Here is a 15536-nt window from a genome sequence, read left to right on the forward strand (position 1 = left end):
TTGATCCGTTACATATCGTCGTCAGTCTCACGGTTTTAAAACGCTTCTGTTAGAGAGAGGTTTCCACATTTCTATACAAAAAAAAATGCTTTATTTCCCTCTCCGACTAATATGGGATCTCACAATCGATGTATGATCCCGTTGTGATGTTCATGATCATAAACTCGAAAATCCATTTTCTTGCCTAAGACGACTTATATAAATGTCTAAATCAAGTATATTTTTATTAACTAAATAATTGATAATAAAAAATAAAATATATATGTGATGTCCCACGTTGGTTGAATAGGAGAACACACCACCATTTATAATGGTGTGGAAACCTTCCCCTATCATACGTGTTTTAGAGCTTTGAGGGGAAGCCCGAAAGAGAGCCCAAAGAGGACAATATCTGCTAGCAGTGGGTCTAGGTTACAAATGGTATCAGAGCCAGACACCAGATGATGTGCCAGCCATCTTGCTGTTCCCCGAAAGAGGGTAGACACGAGGCGAGCAAGACACCGACGATGTGTCAGCCTTCTCGTTGTTCCCTGAAAGGGGGTAGACACGAGGCGGTGTACCAGTAAGGACATTGGGCCCCAAAGGGGGTGGATTTAGGGGCAGTCCCACATCGATTGGAGGAAGGAAAGAGTGCTAGCGAGGATGCTGGGCCCCAGAGGGGAAGCCTGAAAGAGAAAGCCCATAGAGGACAATATCGGCTAGCGGTGGGTCTGGATCGTTACAATATAACATTTCATTTAATATTGGTAACATATAAAATTTTATTTAAACGTAAAATATATTTGTTCTACCAAAATTAAATATAAAATCGTTATATTTTAAAATTCATGAACTAAATAATTATACATCTTAATTAAAAAAATTTAAATATATTAAAGTTTAGGAGCTAAATTGTTACGTCACACTATAGTCATATTATATGTTCGAAAAAGTACATTATAAAAGTAGGAGTTGGAAGGTTTGACTTTGTAAAATTAAATGTATTTGTTTTTTTTTTAATAATTACCATTTATTTATTTATTTATTTATTTATTTATTTTTAGCTAGACACAAAATTTTGACATGTATTTACATACATGCACACTAATTTTAAAAAATAAATAAAAATAAAAATAAAAAGGATGAATTATTTGTATACAACGTGTTAAAAAAGAAATCATGCAAACATAAAAACACTGAAAATTTGCAAATTTTAATTTTAATTAATTAATTCAGTCAAAAACCAATATAGAGTGAAATGGAAAGACATTTACACCCAAGAAAAGTATTTTTTTTATATATAAAAAAAAATATATTAATTACAAAAGAAATAAAATTCCCGGAATAGAATACGCAAAAAAAAACAAGCGTTACGGAATTTATCTCATATTTCCCGGGCGACTGTTATATATATATAAAAGAAAGTTTGAAAAATACAGTTTGGCATTGTATCTACTAATCATCAAAGTGTCAATCGTCCTCGAACTCGCTAGTCCCGATAAAGCCCTCATTGAAGAAAAAGGAAAAAGCATTCCTCTAAAATGAAATAAGTTTCTCGCTGCACCGAGACTTTACTCGTTTTTGTAAATACCCATTAAAAAAAATAGAAATAAATTATTTAAATTCATTAAAAATAATTAAAAATCATTAAAATTGGTTAAAACCAACAATGGTAAAGATAATAATCTCACAATATTTAGGCGTTGTCCAGTGAAATTCTGGGTAAATATTATGCAAATTACCGTTGTAATTTTTATGTAGGTAAATTAGAAGGGTGAAATACCGAAAATACCCTTGAGGAAATATAAATGGAAAGGAGAAAAGATTAGGGGTAGAAATGGAAAGGGAAAATGCGTTGGACGGACGTAGCATTTAGCATGCAATCCGGAGCGAAATGGCAGCTCCGCCCTCTAAATAAAGCCGCGCTTCATGTCTCTTCATTTCTCAGTAACTCTTATTATTATTTTTTTTTTCTTTCTCTCTTAATTAATCAAAAAAAAAAAAAGAAAAAAATCTTTTTTTGTTCTTGTTCTTGGTGGGAACTCTCTCTGAAACAATCTGAATTTTGAAATTCTTGAATTTTTATTTAAAAAAAATTTGTGGGTTTTGGGCGGTGAGGATTAATTGAAATCTGTGGTTGAAAATCAAATTATATTAAGGGCTTTTTGAATCGACGGTCCACGAAGAAACTTTGTGGGCTGGTGGAAGAAATCGTTTTACAAAAATTTAATTATGGTTGAGAGCAACGGTGAGAAGAGGAGAAGCCATGGAGATCATCAAGAAGACGGTGGCGCCGCCGAGCCGGCGTTGAAGAAAGGGCCGTGGACGACGGCGGAAGATGGGATCTTGATAGAGTATGTGCAGAAACATGGTGAAGGAAACTGGAACGCGGTTCAGAAACACACCGGATTGGCTCGGTGTGGGAAGAGTTGCAGGCTCCGTTGGGCTAACCATTTGCGGCCTAACCTTAAAAAAGGCTCGTTCTCTCAAGAGGAAGAACGGCTCATCATTGAACTTCATGCTAAGCTTGGCAATAAATGGGCTCGCATGGCTGCTCAGGTTCCTCCCCTTCCTTATAACACTATTTTTATTACGAATTATTCAAAGAAATTGATGTTTTTTCATATTGTTCTTCAAAAAAATTTGAAAATGTTCACTTTGATCTTGTGTTCTTATTGTTTGGCTCTGTTTTTTTGTTTTTAGTTACCGGGAAGAACAGACAATGAAATTAAGAATTATTGGAACACACGGATGAAGCGTCGCCAAAGAGCTGGATTGCCTCTTTATCCTCTTGATCTTCAACAGGAAGCGACGGCGTTTCAACTCCGGCAACACCAAAACCACCGCTCTTCTACCACCACCACCACCAACGTCTCTGTTCTGCGACAGAAACTTGAATTCGACAACAACATTCAAAATTCTGTGTCGGTTTTCAATTTTTCTTCAACGATGAACAATCCCCAGAAGAATTTCAGTGATGGGTCGTTGTTTTACGCAGCACCCACCAACCAATTCAAGTTCTTTACTGAAAACAACGGCGGCGGTGGATTTCTGCCGCTTTCCCCTGTTTCGCCGTTTCCTCAAATTGGGCAACAACTGGTTAATAATAACAATTCCCTTTCGCCGTTGCCGCTGCCGGTGCTGCCGTCGCAAGCCGCCTTGCAATTGAGTTATGGAGGTTATATGGGTAATTATAATTCGGGTTTGAATTCGATGTTTCTTGGAGCTCCGTTCAATCACCTTATTCCGGGATTGGAAACAGAGCTTCCTTCAATCCAAACGCCGCCGCATTCCACTACTCCGGCCTCCTCCGGAACCAGTGGCGGCGATGGGATCATGACGGGGGCTAACAGTGGATTACTTGACGTTGTATTGCTAGAGGCGGAAGCTCGATCTCGTAATGGGAAGCAGACGAAGGAAGAAAGCTCCTCCGGCGGCCAGTTGAAACGGACGGCGGAGCAAGGATCTACAGAGGAACAAGGTGCCAATAATTTAAATGTAGGATCAGTTGTAGGAAGCAGTGGCGGCGACGCCGCCGTCCCCGCCGGAGAAAATCATTCCGACGGTTTCAGCTCAACCCATTCGTCATCTCGTAAGTTCATCTAAGCTTTTACGTGATGGTTGCTTATTTAATTTCCAATGTTTGCTTTTTTATTTATTATTATTATTATTTTAATTGATATTATTATTTAATTAACCTATTCAATTTAATGAGCAATATTAACTTTTAAAAATTTGTTAAAATAAATCATATTTTATTGTACGGAAGTAATAATAATTTAATGATATATTCTCATTTTTTTGGACAATTTTTTTCCAATTTTTTAAAAAATAACCTAATTGGAATTTGATTTAATGTATTAAAATTAAAAGAAAAAATTTGAAAAAATTACCAAATTTAGAAATTATTTTTTAAAAATAAAATACCATTTTTCGTGTATTTAGACATTTTGTTCTAGCTAAATGGAAAAACATTTAATTTTTAATTATTCTATTTATTTTACAAAACAAATATATATATATATATATTGTCCATAATCTTAAATTTCAAAATATTATGTTTTTACTTAATTTTAATTTAGTCCATAGATTTTAAAATCTTATTTTTTCTATTTTTATGTTTAGTTTGTATTTAATCCCTAGATTGTATGAATTTACACTTTTATCCTTTGTGTTGATTTTTTTTGGTTAATTAATTTAAATATTATGATTAGAATTTTTAAGTTAATTAAAAAAAAACAAAATATATAATTAAATTTGATACTAAGGAGTGAATTGATATTATTTGAATAACATTTTAAAACGTGTACAGGAAAGAGACAGAGAATGGAACCTCTAGAGGAGATGGATTCAATGGTTGACGATGACCTAATGAGCCTACTCAGCAACTTTCAAACGGGAATGCCAGTGCCGGAGTTGTACCCCAATAGCAACAACGATGACCTTGGCATCAACACGCACAACGACTTGTCGTTGTGTGAAACGAATGGCAATCGAGACGAAGATGAGCAACAACCAAACGTAGGAACGACTGTGGCGGTAGCATCACCGGTCCTCGAATGGAGCCTTGGGTCATCTTGTTGGAACAACATGCCGAGTATTTGCTAGGGGGTGGCGTACTCCTTCAACAAGCCAAATAAAAAGAATGAAAAGTTGTGAACTTTGTGTGTGAGGTTCATGCTAGGGTTGGGATGATGGACCTTACTTGGTTTCATTGGGTTGCTTTTTGTGTTCAATCTTTAGTTTGAAGGTGTTGTGTTCATTAGGTAGTTTATAAATATCAACAAAAAAAAAAAAATTAAAAAAAGAATTGAACTTGCTCGGCTTGTTGTTACGGACATAGTTTCGAACAACTGATCATACCTAAACCCTGAACTCGTAAAATATGATAAAAGAACGAGCGTTTAAAAGCGTGTTTATCCACTGATTTCGAGCATCTATGTAACGGCCCAGATCCACTGCTAACAGATATTGTCCTCTTTGGGCTTTCCCTTTCGGGGATATTGTCCTCTTTGGGCTTTCCCTTTCGGGCTTCCCCTCAAGGCTTTAAAACGTGTCTGCTAGGGGAAGGTTTCTACACCCTTATAAATGGTGGTTTGTTCTCCTCCAACCTGTCTTCTTTGGGCTTTCCCTTTCAAACTTGCCCTCGAGGCTTTAAAACGCGTCTGTTAGGTGAAGGCTTCCACGCCCTTATAAATGGTGATTTGTTCTCCTCCCCAACCAATGTGGGACATCACAATCTAAACGTTTTTTTTTTTAATTATTGAATTGAATCATCACTCGAACGTTTTGTATAATTTGTGAATCCTAAATTTGACCTCGTCTTTTAAATTCATTTCAATTTTCTAATTATAAAAAGGGTGAGAGTCAAATTTATAAGTAATAATTAATGAGTTTGGATTGCTTATTAATTTTGGAGTCACCACCCTCACTAAAGGCCACAAAAAATGAAACCCTAATTGGAGAAAAGGGTGAGAACTATTTTGGAGGTGTGTGAATGGTCAATGGACACTCATGTATTTTGCTTTTTGGAGAATACTCTCATTCAATACATGTTATCCCGGTTTTATAATCTTACCTCAATCTCGAACACAGTAACGAGTACCTTAAATTTCGTACATTTGTAATGCTTCATTTAAGGTTGTCTAACCCTAAAAGAATCAATATCAATCGTACTAACTCGAAAGGAAGAAACGAACCGAATATAGAATCACTGTGTCTTTTTATATTGGTTTTCTACTTCTAAGTTCGATGCTCATTTTGAACGTACGTTGTTAAATACCGAAACATAATTTCACTGAAGATTATGTGTGATATCCCACATTGGTTAGGGTGGAGAACGAAACATGTTTTATAAGGGTGTTGAAATCTTTCCCTAGCAGACACGTTTTAAAGTCTTGAGGGAAAAGCCCAAAAAGGACAATATCTGCTACTAGTGGACTTGAGTCGTTACATTATTATGTCTTTGATTGTATATCCATTGTTTACTCATGTATTAACCTTGTGGCCCCTTAGCTCGACCTCGTTAGCAACTTAAGCTTCTTTCAATTACATATCTACTTAGCCTACAATTTTTATACGAAACTATCATAAAACAAATCCTTAGAATAATAGGTCCCGAGTTAAATTTTTACCAATATTAATTAAATTCGAGAGCGTCAAAATTAATAATAGGTTTAAAAAGTTGTACTTTACGGAAAAAAAAATATTGTAATTTAATTTTTATATTAAAATTTAGGTTGAAATTTGAATTTTAGTACGTTATAATTTAATTTTTTGTACTTTGAAATTGTTATAATTTGATTTCATTGTAAAAAAAACATTAAAATTTAAATATTGTTATTTATTATTTAGTCTTTGGGCCACATTCTATTGCTTAATGGGCTCCGGCCCATTGGATGCTGACGCTCATCATTACACTGAGTCCAGTGAGTAGTTGGGCCTTAAAGCCCAATGTCAACAAATTGAATTTATTACATAACAATATTGAATGTTTATATTTTTAAAAAATGTGATAACTTTGACCCGTTGACCATATTCATATTTTTAAATATATTAGGGTTTAAAGTATATATTTATTTTTTAAAAAATGGCAGTATTTTATATAACGTTTCAAAATTATCATTGGAGTAGAAAATCCGTTACATTATTTGAACAAAAACTCAGCATAACGAAACATTTTTTTTTTCATGTTTAATTAAATCAAGTGTTTCTGTCACCGTCATGTCATTCTAGGTCACCGTCATATCGTTCATCAAACATTCTAATAGATTTCTGTACGTGAGATCTCACATTGGTTGGAGAGGGAAACGAAGAATTTTTTATAAGGATGCGGAAACCTCTCTTTAGCAGACACATTTTAAAACCGTAAGGTTTACGACAATATGCTACGAAACAAAGCTAACAATATCTATTAGCGAGAATAGAGAATTGAAATTAGTCTAGAATGAGTTAAAGTATCGAGTATCGTCAGAGGATGATAGACCTATCAAATGATTAACGAATCCCAATGCATAACTATTTTAATATCAAAATATGATTCAAACCTTTATTTGTCTACTTGATCCATTTTAACTAAACATAGAAAACATTAATCGAAGAACATAACCCTAAACCCTAAATTCTAAACTGAACTCGTAAACCTTGTCTCATCTCAAAACCCTAAAAGACCCGAAACCCTAAATTCTCTCTCTTCCCATCATCTTTTAAAACCCTAAAAAAACCCTTAAATCCTAAATTCTAAACGTAAACCATGTCTCATCTCAAAACCCTAAAAGACCCTAAACCCTAAATTCTCTCTCTTCCCATCATCTTTCAAAACCCTAAAAAAACCCTTAAATCCTAAATTCTAAACTGAACTCGTAAACCATGTCTCATCTCAAAACCCTAAAAGACCCTAAACCCTAAATTCTCTCTCTTCCCATCATCTTTCAAAACCCTAAAAAAACCCTTAAATCCTAAATTCTAAACTGAACTCGTAAACCATGTCTCATCTCAAAACCCTAAAAGACCCTAAACCCTAAATTCTCTCTCTTCCCATCATCTTTCAAAACCCTAAAAAAACCCTTAAATCCTAAATTCTAAACTGAACTCGTAAACCATGTCTCATCTCAAAACCCTAAAAGACCCTAAACCCTAAATTCTCTCTCTTCCCATCATCTTTCAAAACCCTAAAAAAACCCTTAAATCCTAAATTCTAAACTGAACTCGTAAACCATGTCTCATCTCAAAACCCTAAAAGACCCTAAACCCTAAATTCTCTCTCTTCCCATCATCTTTCAAAACCCTAAAAAAACCTTTTAAACCCTAAATTCTAAACTGAACTCGTAAACAATGTCTCATCTCAAAACTTTAAAAGACCCTAAACCCTAAATTCTCTCTCTTCCCATCATCTTTCAAAACCCTAAAAAAACCCTTAAACCCTAAATTCTCTCTCTTCCCATCATCTTTCAAAACCCTAAAGAAAACCCTTAAACCCTAAAATCTCTCTCCTCCTATTTCATTGTTTCTCTCTCTTCCCATCATCTTTTAAATGCAGCATTAAAAGTTGCAGATTTTGTTTCTTGTGGCCTTAAATTTACCCAACCTCCCTCCTACTTGGTTGTTATGCTCTTTTAATGCTTCCATTTCCCTTCTCAACTCTCTTAAAATATATGCTTCCCAACCCCTTTCTCTCATGCATCATTTTAGTATCATACCTCAAGCTTTTCTTAATTCCCTCGAAAAAACATGGGTTTGGTTGGTCGGTAGAGGAAAACAAGAAGAAAGGTGCCCTTTGTTAATATTTTCCCGACGTTCTTTTATTTTCTTTTTTATTTGATCGTCATCTTCTTCATTTTTATTTGAGAAATGTTGAATTGTGTATGATAGCATGTCGAATCCGTTAGATTTCAACTTTAAAATTTTTTTTCTCTTGAATTATTGGATTTGTTCATAAAATTTAATTAAATTTTAGATTTAAAATAACAAAAATAATTATTCTTCTCTCTTTTTTTAGGGCTCTTTTGGACAACTACTGTCAGAAGTTCGATTTTTTTAGGCGTCCTATTTGGAAAACTCGATTTTGAAACTTTTTATATTTTTTGTTTAATGGGGTTGGTATTTTTTCTTACGATTTTGTTTCAAACGGGATATTGGTGCGGTTCAATAAGAAGACAATGCCCAAAAAAATTATTGGGTTTTGTTTTTTGATTGAGCCGTGCCAATATCACATTTCACGCATGTTTAGTGTCCACTTCTTCTTTTGGTAACGTGCACGGTAAAATAATTTTAATATAAATTTTTTTTCGTATAATTTTTTATTTTCAAATATTTTATGCTCCCTATTATTATTTGTTTTTGTTTATTTATGTCCGTACAGATCTGATTAATTGCATCATTAGCATAATCATTAATGGTAATCATCGTATAGATTATTCCTTAAAAGACATTATAATTAGTTGAGAAATTAATTAATTAGCAACTAACCATTCATTATATTATTCAAATGAGAAGAATTGTGTTTATTATGAGGAGCTTGAATTCCTTGAAGCCCTTCTCTTGCTCTCTCAGCTGCCTACTTTTGGCTAATACTCTCCACAGCCTCACATGGACTTGCCTTGCTCACCAATCTCTATCTCTGTATAATGATAATACGATACAGATTCGGTACAAAACCCGGACTTGCGAGCGAGCTCGTACACCTTCACGAGTTTGGAACGAGATGAAGCTAGCACTGTGCCGTTTTAAAAGGTGGCACTCCACAATGTCTTCTCGCCTTCTCCGCATCGACGATGGACTTCCTTAATCCTCTCGGCCGACTTGCAAATCCCACTGCAGCTCCAGTCGAATGATGCGACGCAGACGTTGCCTGCTTGTGCCTTCCATTCACAATCTGTATCAAATAACAAGCTTAACCAGAGCTCTGCATGTAACGGCCTAAGCCCACCATTAGCAGATATCCTCCTTTTTGGCCTTTTAGGGAGAGGTTTCTACAGCCTTATAAAAAATGTTTCGTTTTTCTCCCCAACCGATGTGGGAGAGATAACTTAACTAGTGTCTATTATCAGAAATGGGAATTACCGGGCGGAGTTCCACAACAAAGTCTCCGATCGTCGATGTGCTCCACGTCAAGTCCAATAAACCAAGATCCTAAGGAAACATCTTCATTGGCATACTTGTGAAGAACATGCCTGAGAATTCCACAATTATGAAGCAATGCAAATGTGTGATAACTTGTGAGGTATGAATTCCGAGATCAATGGTTTCGAGAAAAAAACGGATAGAAGCTTACTGGTGTATCGATATGTAGGTCGCTAAATCCTTCGAGATGGCATACAACTGGCCTGTTGCATGGCGGAAATACTTGTTACCTGCCTCACCGAACTTCCAGTGTTCAGGTTCGTGGTATCGAACTCCCCTACGATACATAGTTTGGTTAAGAAACCAGAGGTTTGCCAGTTTTGACATTCACCTAGAGAAAATGGTAAGGTTAAATCTTACTTTTGTGACAGGACAGGCCCCGATTTCATGCATCCGATGTAAACCCGTCGTTTCGATCGATGTCTGACTAGCGTTTCTCCTAGTGTGGCTGAGACCAAATGCAAGAACATGAGCTTATTGTATCATGACAATCAATGTAGATATCTATCAGGAGATCGTGTATAAAAAACGATATCAATTCCTATGCTCAAACATAAGTCACTGATATAGATTCGCTCTTATAACAAAGCTCGTGTTCATCAGTTTGACAAACAATCCGTTTGCTTACCTATATTTACGTGAACATCGTCGTCAACCTTAACGTAGAAATCTGCATCCCACGTTGCAACGGCTGTAGCAAAATATGTCTTTGTCTTGGCAGACAATTCGAGGTACCCTTCAACATGGTCCTGTGTAGATAAACATGGCACGGTTGAAGATCATGTCGTTTTAAGAAAGCGTCACGGGCAATAGAAATGAAAACTTTGTATTCGAAACACGAATCGCTACCAGTCTAAGAAAATCTCCATGCTTTTTGTCCTCTACTTCAATAGCTCTGTCAAGGATACCTCCGGATGTGGCACTGCCCATCAAGAACAAGAAGCTCATTCAAGCTTTTCCGACATATTATGTGAGATCCCACGTCGGTTAGAGAAGGAAACGAAGCATTCCTTGTAAGGGTGTGGAAACCTCTCCCTAGCAGACACGTTTTAAAACCTTGAGGGGAAGCCTAGAAGAGATAGCCCAAAAAAGACAATATTGGCAAACGGTGGGCTTGGGCGGTTACAAATAGTAATCAGAGCCAGACACTGGGCAGTGTGCCAGCGTGGATGCTAGCCCCCAAGGGGGTGGATTGTGAGATCCCACATTGGTTAGAGAGAGGAACGAAATATTCCTTGTAAGGGTGTGGAAATCTCTCCCTAGCAGACACGTTTTAAAACCTTGAGGGGAAGCCTAGAAGGGAAAGCTCAAAAAAAGACAATATCTGCTAACGGTGGGTTGGGCTATTACAAATAGTATCAGAGCCAGACACCGGGCGATGTGCCAGCGTGGACGCTGGCCCCCAGGGGGGTGGATTGTGAGATCCCACATCGGTTAGAGAGGGGAACGAAGCATTCCTTGCAAGGGTGTGGAAACCTCTCCCTAGCAGACACGTTTTAAAACCTTGAGGGGAAGCCTAGAAGGGAAAGCAAAAAAAAAGACAATATCTGCTAACGGTGGGTTGGGCTATTACAAATAGTATCAGAGCCAGACACCGGGCGATGTGCCAGCGTGGACGCTGGCCCCCAGGGGGGGGATTGTGAGATCCCACATCGGTTAGAGAGGGGAACGAAGCATTCCTTGCAAGGGTGTGAAAACCTCTCCCTAGTAGACACGTTTTAAAACCTTGAGGGGAAGCCTAGAAGGGAAAGCTCAAAAAAGACAATATCGGCTAATGGTGGGCTTGGGCGGTTACAAATAGTATCAGAGCCAGACACCGAACGGTGTGCCAACGTGGACGTTGGCCCCTAAGGGGGTGGATTGTGAGATCCCACATCGGTTAGAGAGGGGAACGAAGCATTCTTTGTAAGGGTGTGGAAACCTCTCCTTAGAAGAAGCGTTTTAAAACCTTGAGGGGAAGCCCAGAAGGGAAAGCCTAAAAAGGACAATATCTAGTAGCGGTGGGCTTGGGCGGTTACATATTATAACAAGAAAGTCCATGGATCTTGTTGCTAATAGTTCTTGTCGAACGATAAAAAGTTACATACGTACCTATGGCCGATGACGAAGCGAATTATAATCCCCTTCTCCTCCTCTAGTTTCTTCCTCTTTTCGCCTATTTTTCAAGTTTTCAAGTACTCTCATCAGCACATAATGTAAACAAGAAGAAATGAAAGCACAAACCGAAACATAACTGTCACGGTCTACTTAACCTTGAGGTATCCACGTTGCCCGAACCGAATCTCGTCTTTTCCTGCTACTAAAAGCAGTATTGATCCCTATAACCATCAAGTATCTTCTTCTCCCAGATGACGGGGAACTCTTTAGATCGTCCGATGAAGGCGAACCACTCTGTATCGACTCTTGTGCTGCCTTGGCAGCAGCCAATTCCATCTCCAAATTTGAAATGGTCTTATCTAATGTTCTGCATAGCACAATGACATCAAAGTAAACTTGCAGTTTGGATTCTTCGTGATAAATTCGTAAAACAGTTTCGGGTTTCACTCACTGTATGGCATTGTGAGTCTTAAAGACTTCTCCGAAAACGTTTCTCGACACACGCTTAACGTCCTTCTCATCCAACTATAAGACAAACAAATCAGAAAACTAAGATAAAGATAACAGGATAAAGAAAAGTAGCAATGTAGCTACTTTCTTGGACATGTATGCTTTGGACAAGTTACACGAACAGCTTCGAATATGCTTACCGATTTCGAATCGCAACCTTCTGAAACTAACTTCAACTTTTTGGCTTCGTACGCCGTAGTTCGAGTGATTCCTCTAGGTTCAGGAACAGTCCACATCCTACAAGCAAGTTTAATATGATCTTCAGTTAATATTCAAGCATATCTCTGTAATGTCGTGCTCAGTGCCCTGCGTCCTCATTGATATACCGCCCGCCTAGTGCCTGGCTCTAATACCATTTGTAACAGCTCAAGCCAACTACTAGCAGATATTGTCCCCTTTGGACTTTCTTTTTAAAACGTGTTTACTAAGGAGAGATTTCCACACCCTTATAAAGAATGTTTCGTTTCCTCCCCAACCGTTGTGGGGTCTCACAATCCACCCCCTTCAAGGCCCAACACTCTCGCTAGCACTCGTTCTTGTGGGATCTCACAACCCATATTTGATTCTGGTTCTTAAACAAAGCATTAGAGTAGTCTTCCCGACAGAGATGAATCTTAAACTCCTCGAAACAGACCTCTTTTTTACCATAATTCACGGTGAAAGAAGAACACTCAATCTTACAATGAAATCAAATCCATAAATCTAAAACATCATAGTATTCAGCTAAGTGTCAGATTGAAGATGGAATATGAATGGCAGATCTTATTGCATTGAAGAAATGATGAAAAGAAACAGTTCTTCAACCTCAAGACCAAAGAAGAAGGGCTATAAATACTGTCGGCTGGCATTTAATAAACGAAAAACAGCAAAGTTTCCCCAATAAACAAAGACCCAAAACCAAAAAAATTGGTCAAATTAGAACCCAAAACATGGAAATCCAAGAAAAACATCTCAATCATCGATCAAACTCCACAGCGATAAGAACTCGGCTAATTTAACAAAAACCCATCAAATTTTCACAGAAACGAACCTGTTCGTGAAGATCATCCCCAGACAGAAGCTGCTCAGGCAAAGAAAAACAGCCCATCTCTGCGAAACAACGCTCCGTGAAGATTGCTCGGCCTTAACTTTCCAGGACATCTTCAACCCAGATTCTATTTATGCTGTCGCTAACAACTTCTCACAAGAAAACCCCATAAACATTCGATCAAGTTAAGACCCAGATGAAAAAATGAACAAAAATTCAAAATAAAACAGCTGGGAGATCGAGAAATTTTGAAATTAGGGTATAGAACAATGTTTGAATCAGAGGATTAAGAACAGAGAATAGTATGAAACAAATTTGTCTGTGTAGAAGATCTCTGGAAGCTGAAGGGAAATGAAAAAGCAGAGAGGGAAGAGGGGAAGACTCACTAACTAACCTCTCGCTTAATCCAAACCACCAAACTGTTACATAAAGTGACATAAATACCCTTTGTCAGACCTTCATACAAAAAGGTTTAGCAGAGAGAGAGGTGGCTGAGTTCCCATCAAGCATGGTGCCATGGAGATCATGTGGTGCCATGTTCCTTTCAATCTATATGCATTTTTCTCACTAATTTCATCAAATTTATTTAAAGAAAGATTCAATTTTCAGTATGAAGGTTATATATTGGCTCGTGACACAAATTCATTTTCCATTTCCAAAATCGACCTCCATTTTTTGGGATCTCGTTGGTCGGAATATAAGTCGATATGTCTCCATCTTGTGTTTTAACGACGGGGTAAGACAGTCAAGCTACTTGCACTTGTCTGGTCCGATTGTTTAACAGCTATTTCTAAGAGACAGAAATGTAAATAGAAAGTATCACCTNTTTCATATATTTTTTTTAATTTTAAATTAAGTTTTGAAAATTAAATAATTTTTTTTTATTTGGTTAAAAATTGATTTTTTTTTTTTTTTTAACATATATGAAATCATATAAAAATATATAAATAAAATAGCTCTTTAAATAGGCTGAAATTGAAATTTAACAAAATAAAATAAAATTGCACGTGAAAGAAGGACAAAAGAAGGAAACGTGGCAGACCGTGATTGGATGGAAGTAAAAAAAGCCTCCATGGATAATGAATCACGTGACATGTCGTCCCAATGTCACGTGGATGCTGCAAAAGTTTTCTCTAGAGATCTACCCCATCTTATAGGACACGTGTTATCATTCCAATAAATTATACTAGCCCACCATTTTTTTTTCTAAATTATAAATTTAGTATTATAATTAATAAACATTTTAAAACCACAAAAATCTTATAAACTTGTTTAATGATATTCTATTTAATATCTAATAATTTTTTNCTGAAGGGAAATGAAAAAGCAGAGAGGGAAGAGGGGAAGACTCACTAACTAACCTCTCGCTTAATCCAAACCACCAAACTGTTACATAAAGTGACATAAATACCCTTTGTCAGACCTTCATACAAAAAGGTTTAGCAGAGAGAGAGGTGGCTGAGTTCCCATCAAGCATGGTGCCATGGAGATCATGTGGTGCCATGTTCCTTTCAATCTATATGCATTTTTCTCACTAATTTCATCAAATTTATTTAAAGAAAGATTCAATTTTCAGTATGAAGGTTATATATTGGCTCGTGACACAAATTCATTTTCCATTTCCAAAATCGACCTCCATTTTTTGGGATCTCGTTGGTCGGAATATAAGTCGATATGTCTCCATCTTGTGTTTTAACGACGGGGTAAGACAGTCAAGCTACTTGCACTTGTCTGGTCCGATTGTTTAACAGCTATTTCTAAGAGACAGAAATGTAAATAGAAAGTATCACCTGAAAAAATCTCACGGCTAGATCCTCCTCCATCATTCGGGACCAACTAGGGGTAGTACATAAATATTCACCCGTTGTCCATTGACTATGCCTTTCGACCTGATCTTAGGTCCTAACTCACCCTCCGTGGACGAACCTTGCGGAGGAACCCTTAGGTTTTCGGGGCATTGGATTCTCACCAATGTTTGCGTTACTCAAGCCGACATTCTCGCTTCCGCTTCATCCTATTTGGTTGTACAACATTTTTAGCTCGAAGTCTAGATAAACTTGGAATCTACTCCTTGGAACTATTCCATTAATTTAAGATGGTTGTTTGAGATCCCGAACAATGGAAAACAATTATTTTAAAAGTATATAGTAAATAGAAATGTATTATTGGTACTATAATGTATTTATAATTACTTTTTAAATATTAATTTATATAAATATATATATATATAGAGGATATTTTTAAATTAGATTATTTTATCATATAGTCAAAGAATAAATGAAAGTCAAACTCTCTCAAAGTT

At 36.8% G+C, this 15536-nt stretch overlaps 2 protein-coding genes and 1 long non-coding RNA gene across 6 annotated transcripts; 2 read left to right on the forward strand and 1 right to left on the reverse strand.

The window, feature by feature from the left end:
* Window positions 1-1969: 1969 nt before the first annotated feature.
* LOC111793746 (transcription factor MYB101-like) lies at window positions 1970-4797 on the forward strand. 2 transcript variants are annotated; one of them, XM_023675775.1, is made up of 4 exons: window positions 1970-2538; window positions 2683-3166; window positions 3359-3571; window positions 4292-4797. In XM_023675775.1, exons 1-4 carry the CDS (start codon window positions 2212-2214, stop codon window positions 4585-4587), a joined length of 1320 nt encoding a protein of 439 aa, XP_023531543.1. In that variant the 5' UTR covers window positions 1970-2211; the 3' UTR covers window positions 4588-4797. The 2 variants fall into 2 exon arrangements, with proteins under 2 accessions (XP_023531543.1, XP_023531542.1); XM_023675774.1 differs by having other exon boundaries at window positions 2683-3571.
* Window positions 4798-8866: 4069 nt separating this feature from the next.
* Window positions 8867-14695, reverse strand: LOC111792262 (probable beta-1,3-galactosyltransferase 2). 3 transcript variants are annotated; one of them, XM_023673624.1, is made up of 12 exons: window positions 14596-14695; window positions 13238-13383; window positions 12348-12444; window positions 12149-12222; window positions 11853-12064; window positions 11692-11755; window positions 10450-10522; window positions 10229-10349; window positions 9961-10048; window positions 9752-9877; window positions 9541-9650; window positions 8867-9352 (listed from the first exon to the last, which is right to left on the reverse strand). In XM_023673624.1, the coding sequence occupies exons 2-12, from the start codon at window positions 13345-13347 to the stop codon at window positions 9204-9206; spliced, it is 1224 nt and encodes a 407-aa protein (XP_023529392.1). In that variant the 5' UTR covers window positions 13348-13383; window positions 14596-14695; the 3' UTR covers window positions 8867-9203. The 3 variants fall into 3 exon arrangements, with proteins under 3 accessions (XP_023529392.1, XP_023529391.1, XP_023529390.1); XM_023673623.1 differs by lacking the exon at window positions 14596-14695 and adding an exon at window positions 13629-13728; XM_023673622.1 differs by lacking the exon at window positions 14596-14695 and having other exon boundaries at window positions 13238-13614.
* LOC111792264 lies at window positions 9610-10066 on the forward strand. Its single transcript, XR_002814767.1, has 3 exons — window positions 9610-9700; window positions 9770-9857; window positions 9977-10066. It is a non-coding gene; the product is annotated as an uncharacterized LOC111792264 (long non-coding RNA).
* Window positions 14696-15536: the final 841 nt, after the last annotated feature.

This window comes from Cucurbita pepo, chromosome LG04 (assembly GCF_002806865.2).
Source record: "Cucurbita pepo subsp. pepo cultivar mu-cu-16 chromosome LG04, ASM280686v2, whole genome shotgun sequence".
Classification (NCBI taxonomy): Eukaryota; Viridiplantae; Streptophyta; class Magnoliopsida; order Cucurbitales; family Cucurbitaceae; genus Cucurbita; species Cucurbita pepo.

Coding starts and splice junctions, on each gene's coding strand:
- LOC111793746 (XM_023675774.1), top strand. CDS start 2,212: ATGGTTGAGAGCAACGGTGAGAAGAGGAGAAGCCATGGAGATCATCAA. Junction 2,539..2,682: donor GGGCTCGCATGGCTGCTCAG/GTTCCTCCCCTT, acceptor TTTTGTTTTTAG/TTACCGGGAAGAACAGACAA. Junction 3,572..4,291: donor CTCAACCCATTCGTCATCTC/GTAAGTTCATCT, acceptor AAACGTGTACAG/GAAAGAGACAGAGAATGGAA.
- LOC111792262 (XM_023673624.1), bottom strand. CDS start 13,347: ATGTCCTGGAAAGTTAAGGCCGAGCAATCTTCACGGAGCGTTGTTTCG. Junction 12,445..13,237: donor GGGATGATCTTCACGAACAG/GTTCGTTTCTGT, acceptor ACTTGCTTGTAG/GATGTGGACTGTTCCTGAAC. Junction 10,523..11,691: donor CGCTTCGTCATCGGCCATAG/GTACGTATGTAA, acceptor CTTGATGGGCAG/TGCCACATCCGGAGGTATCC.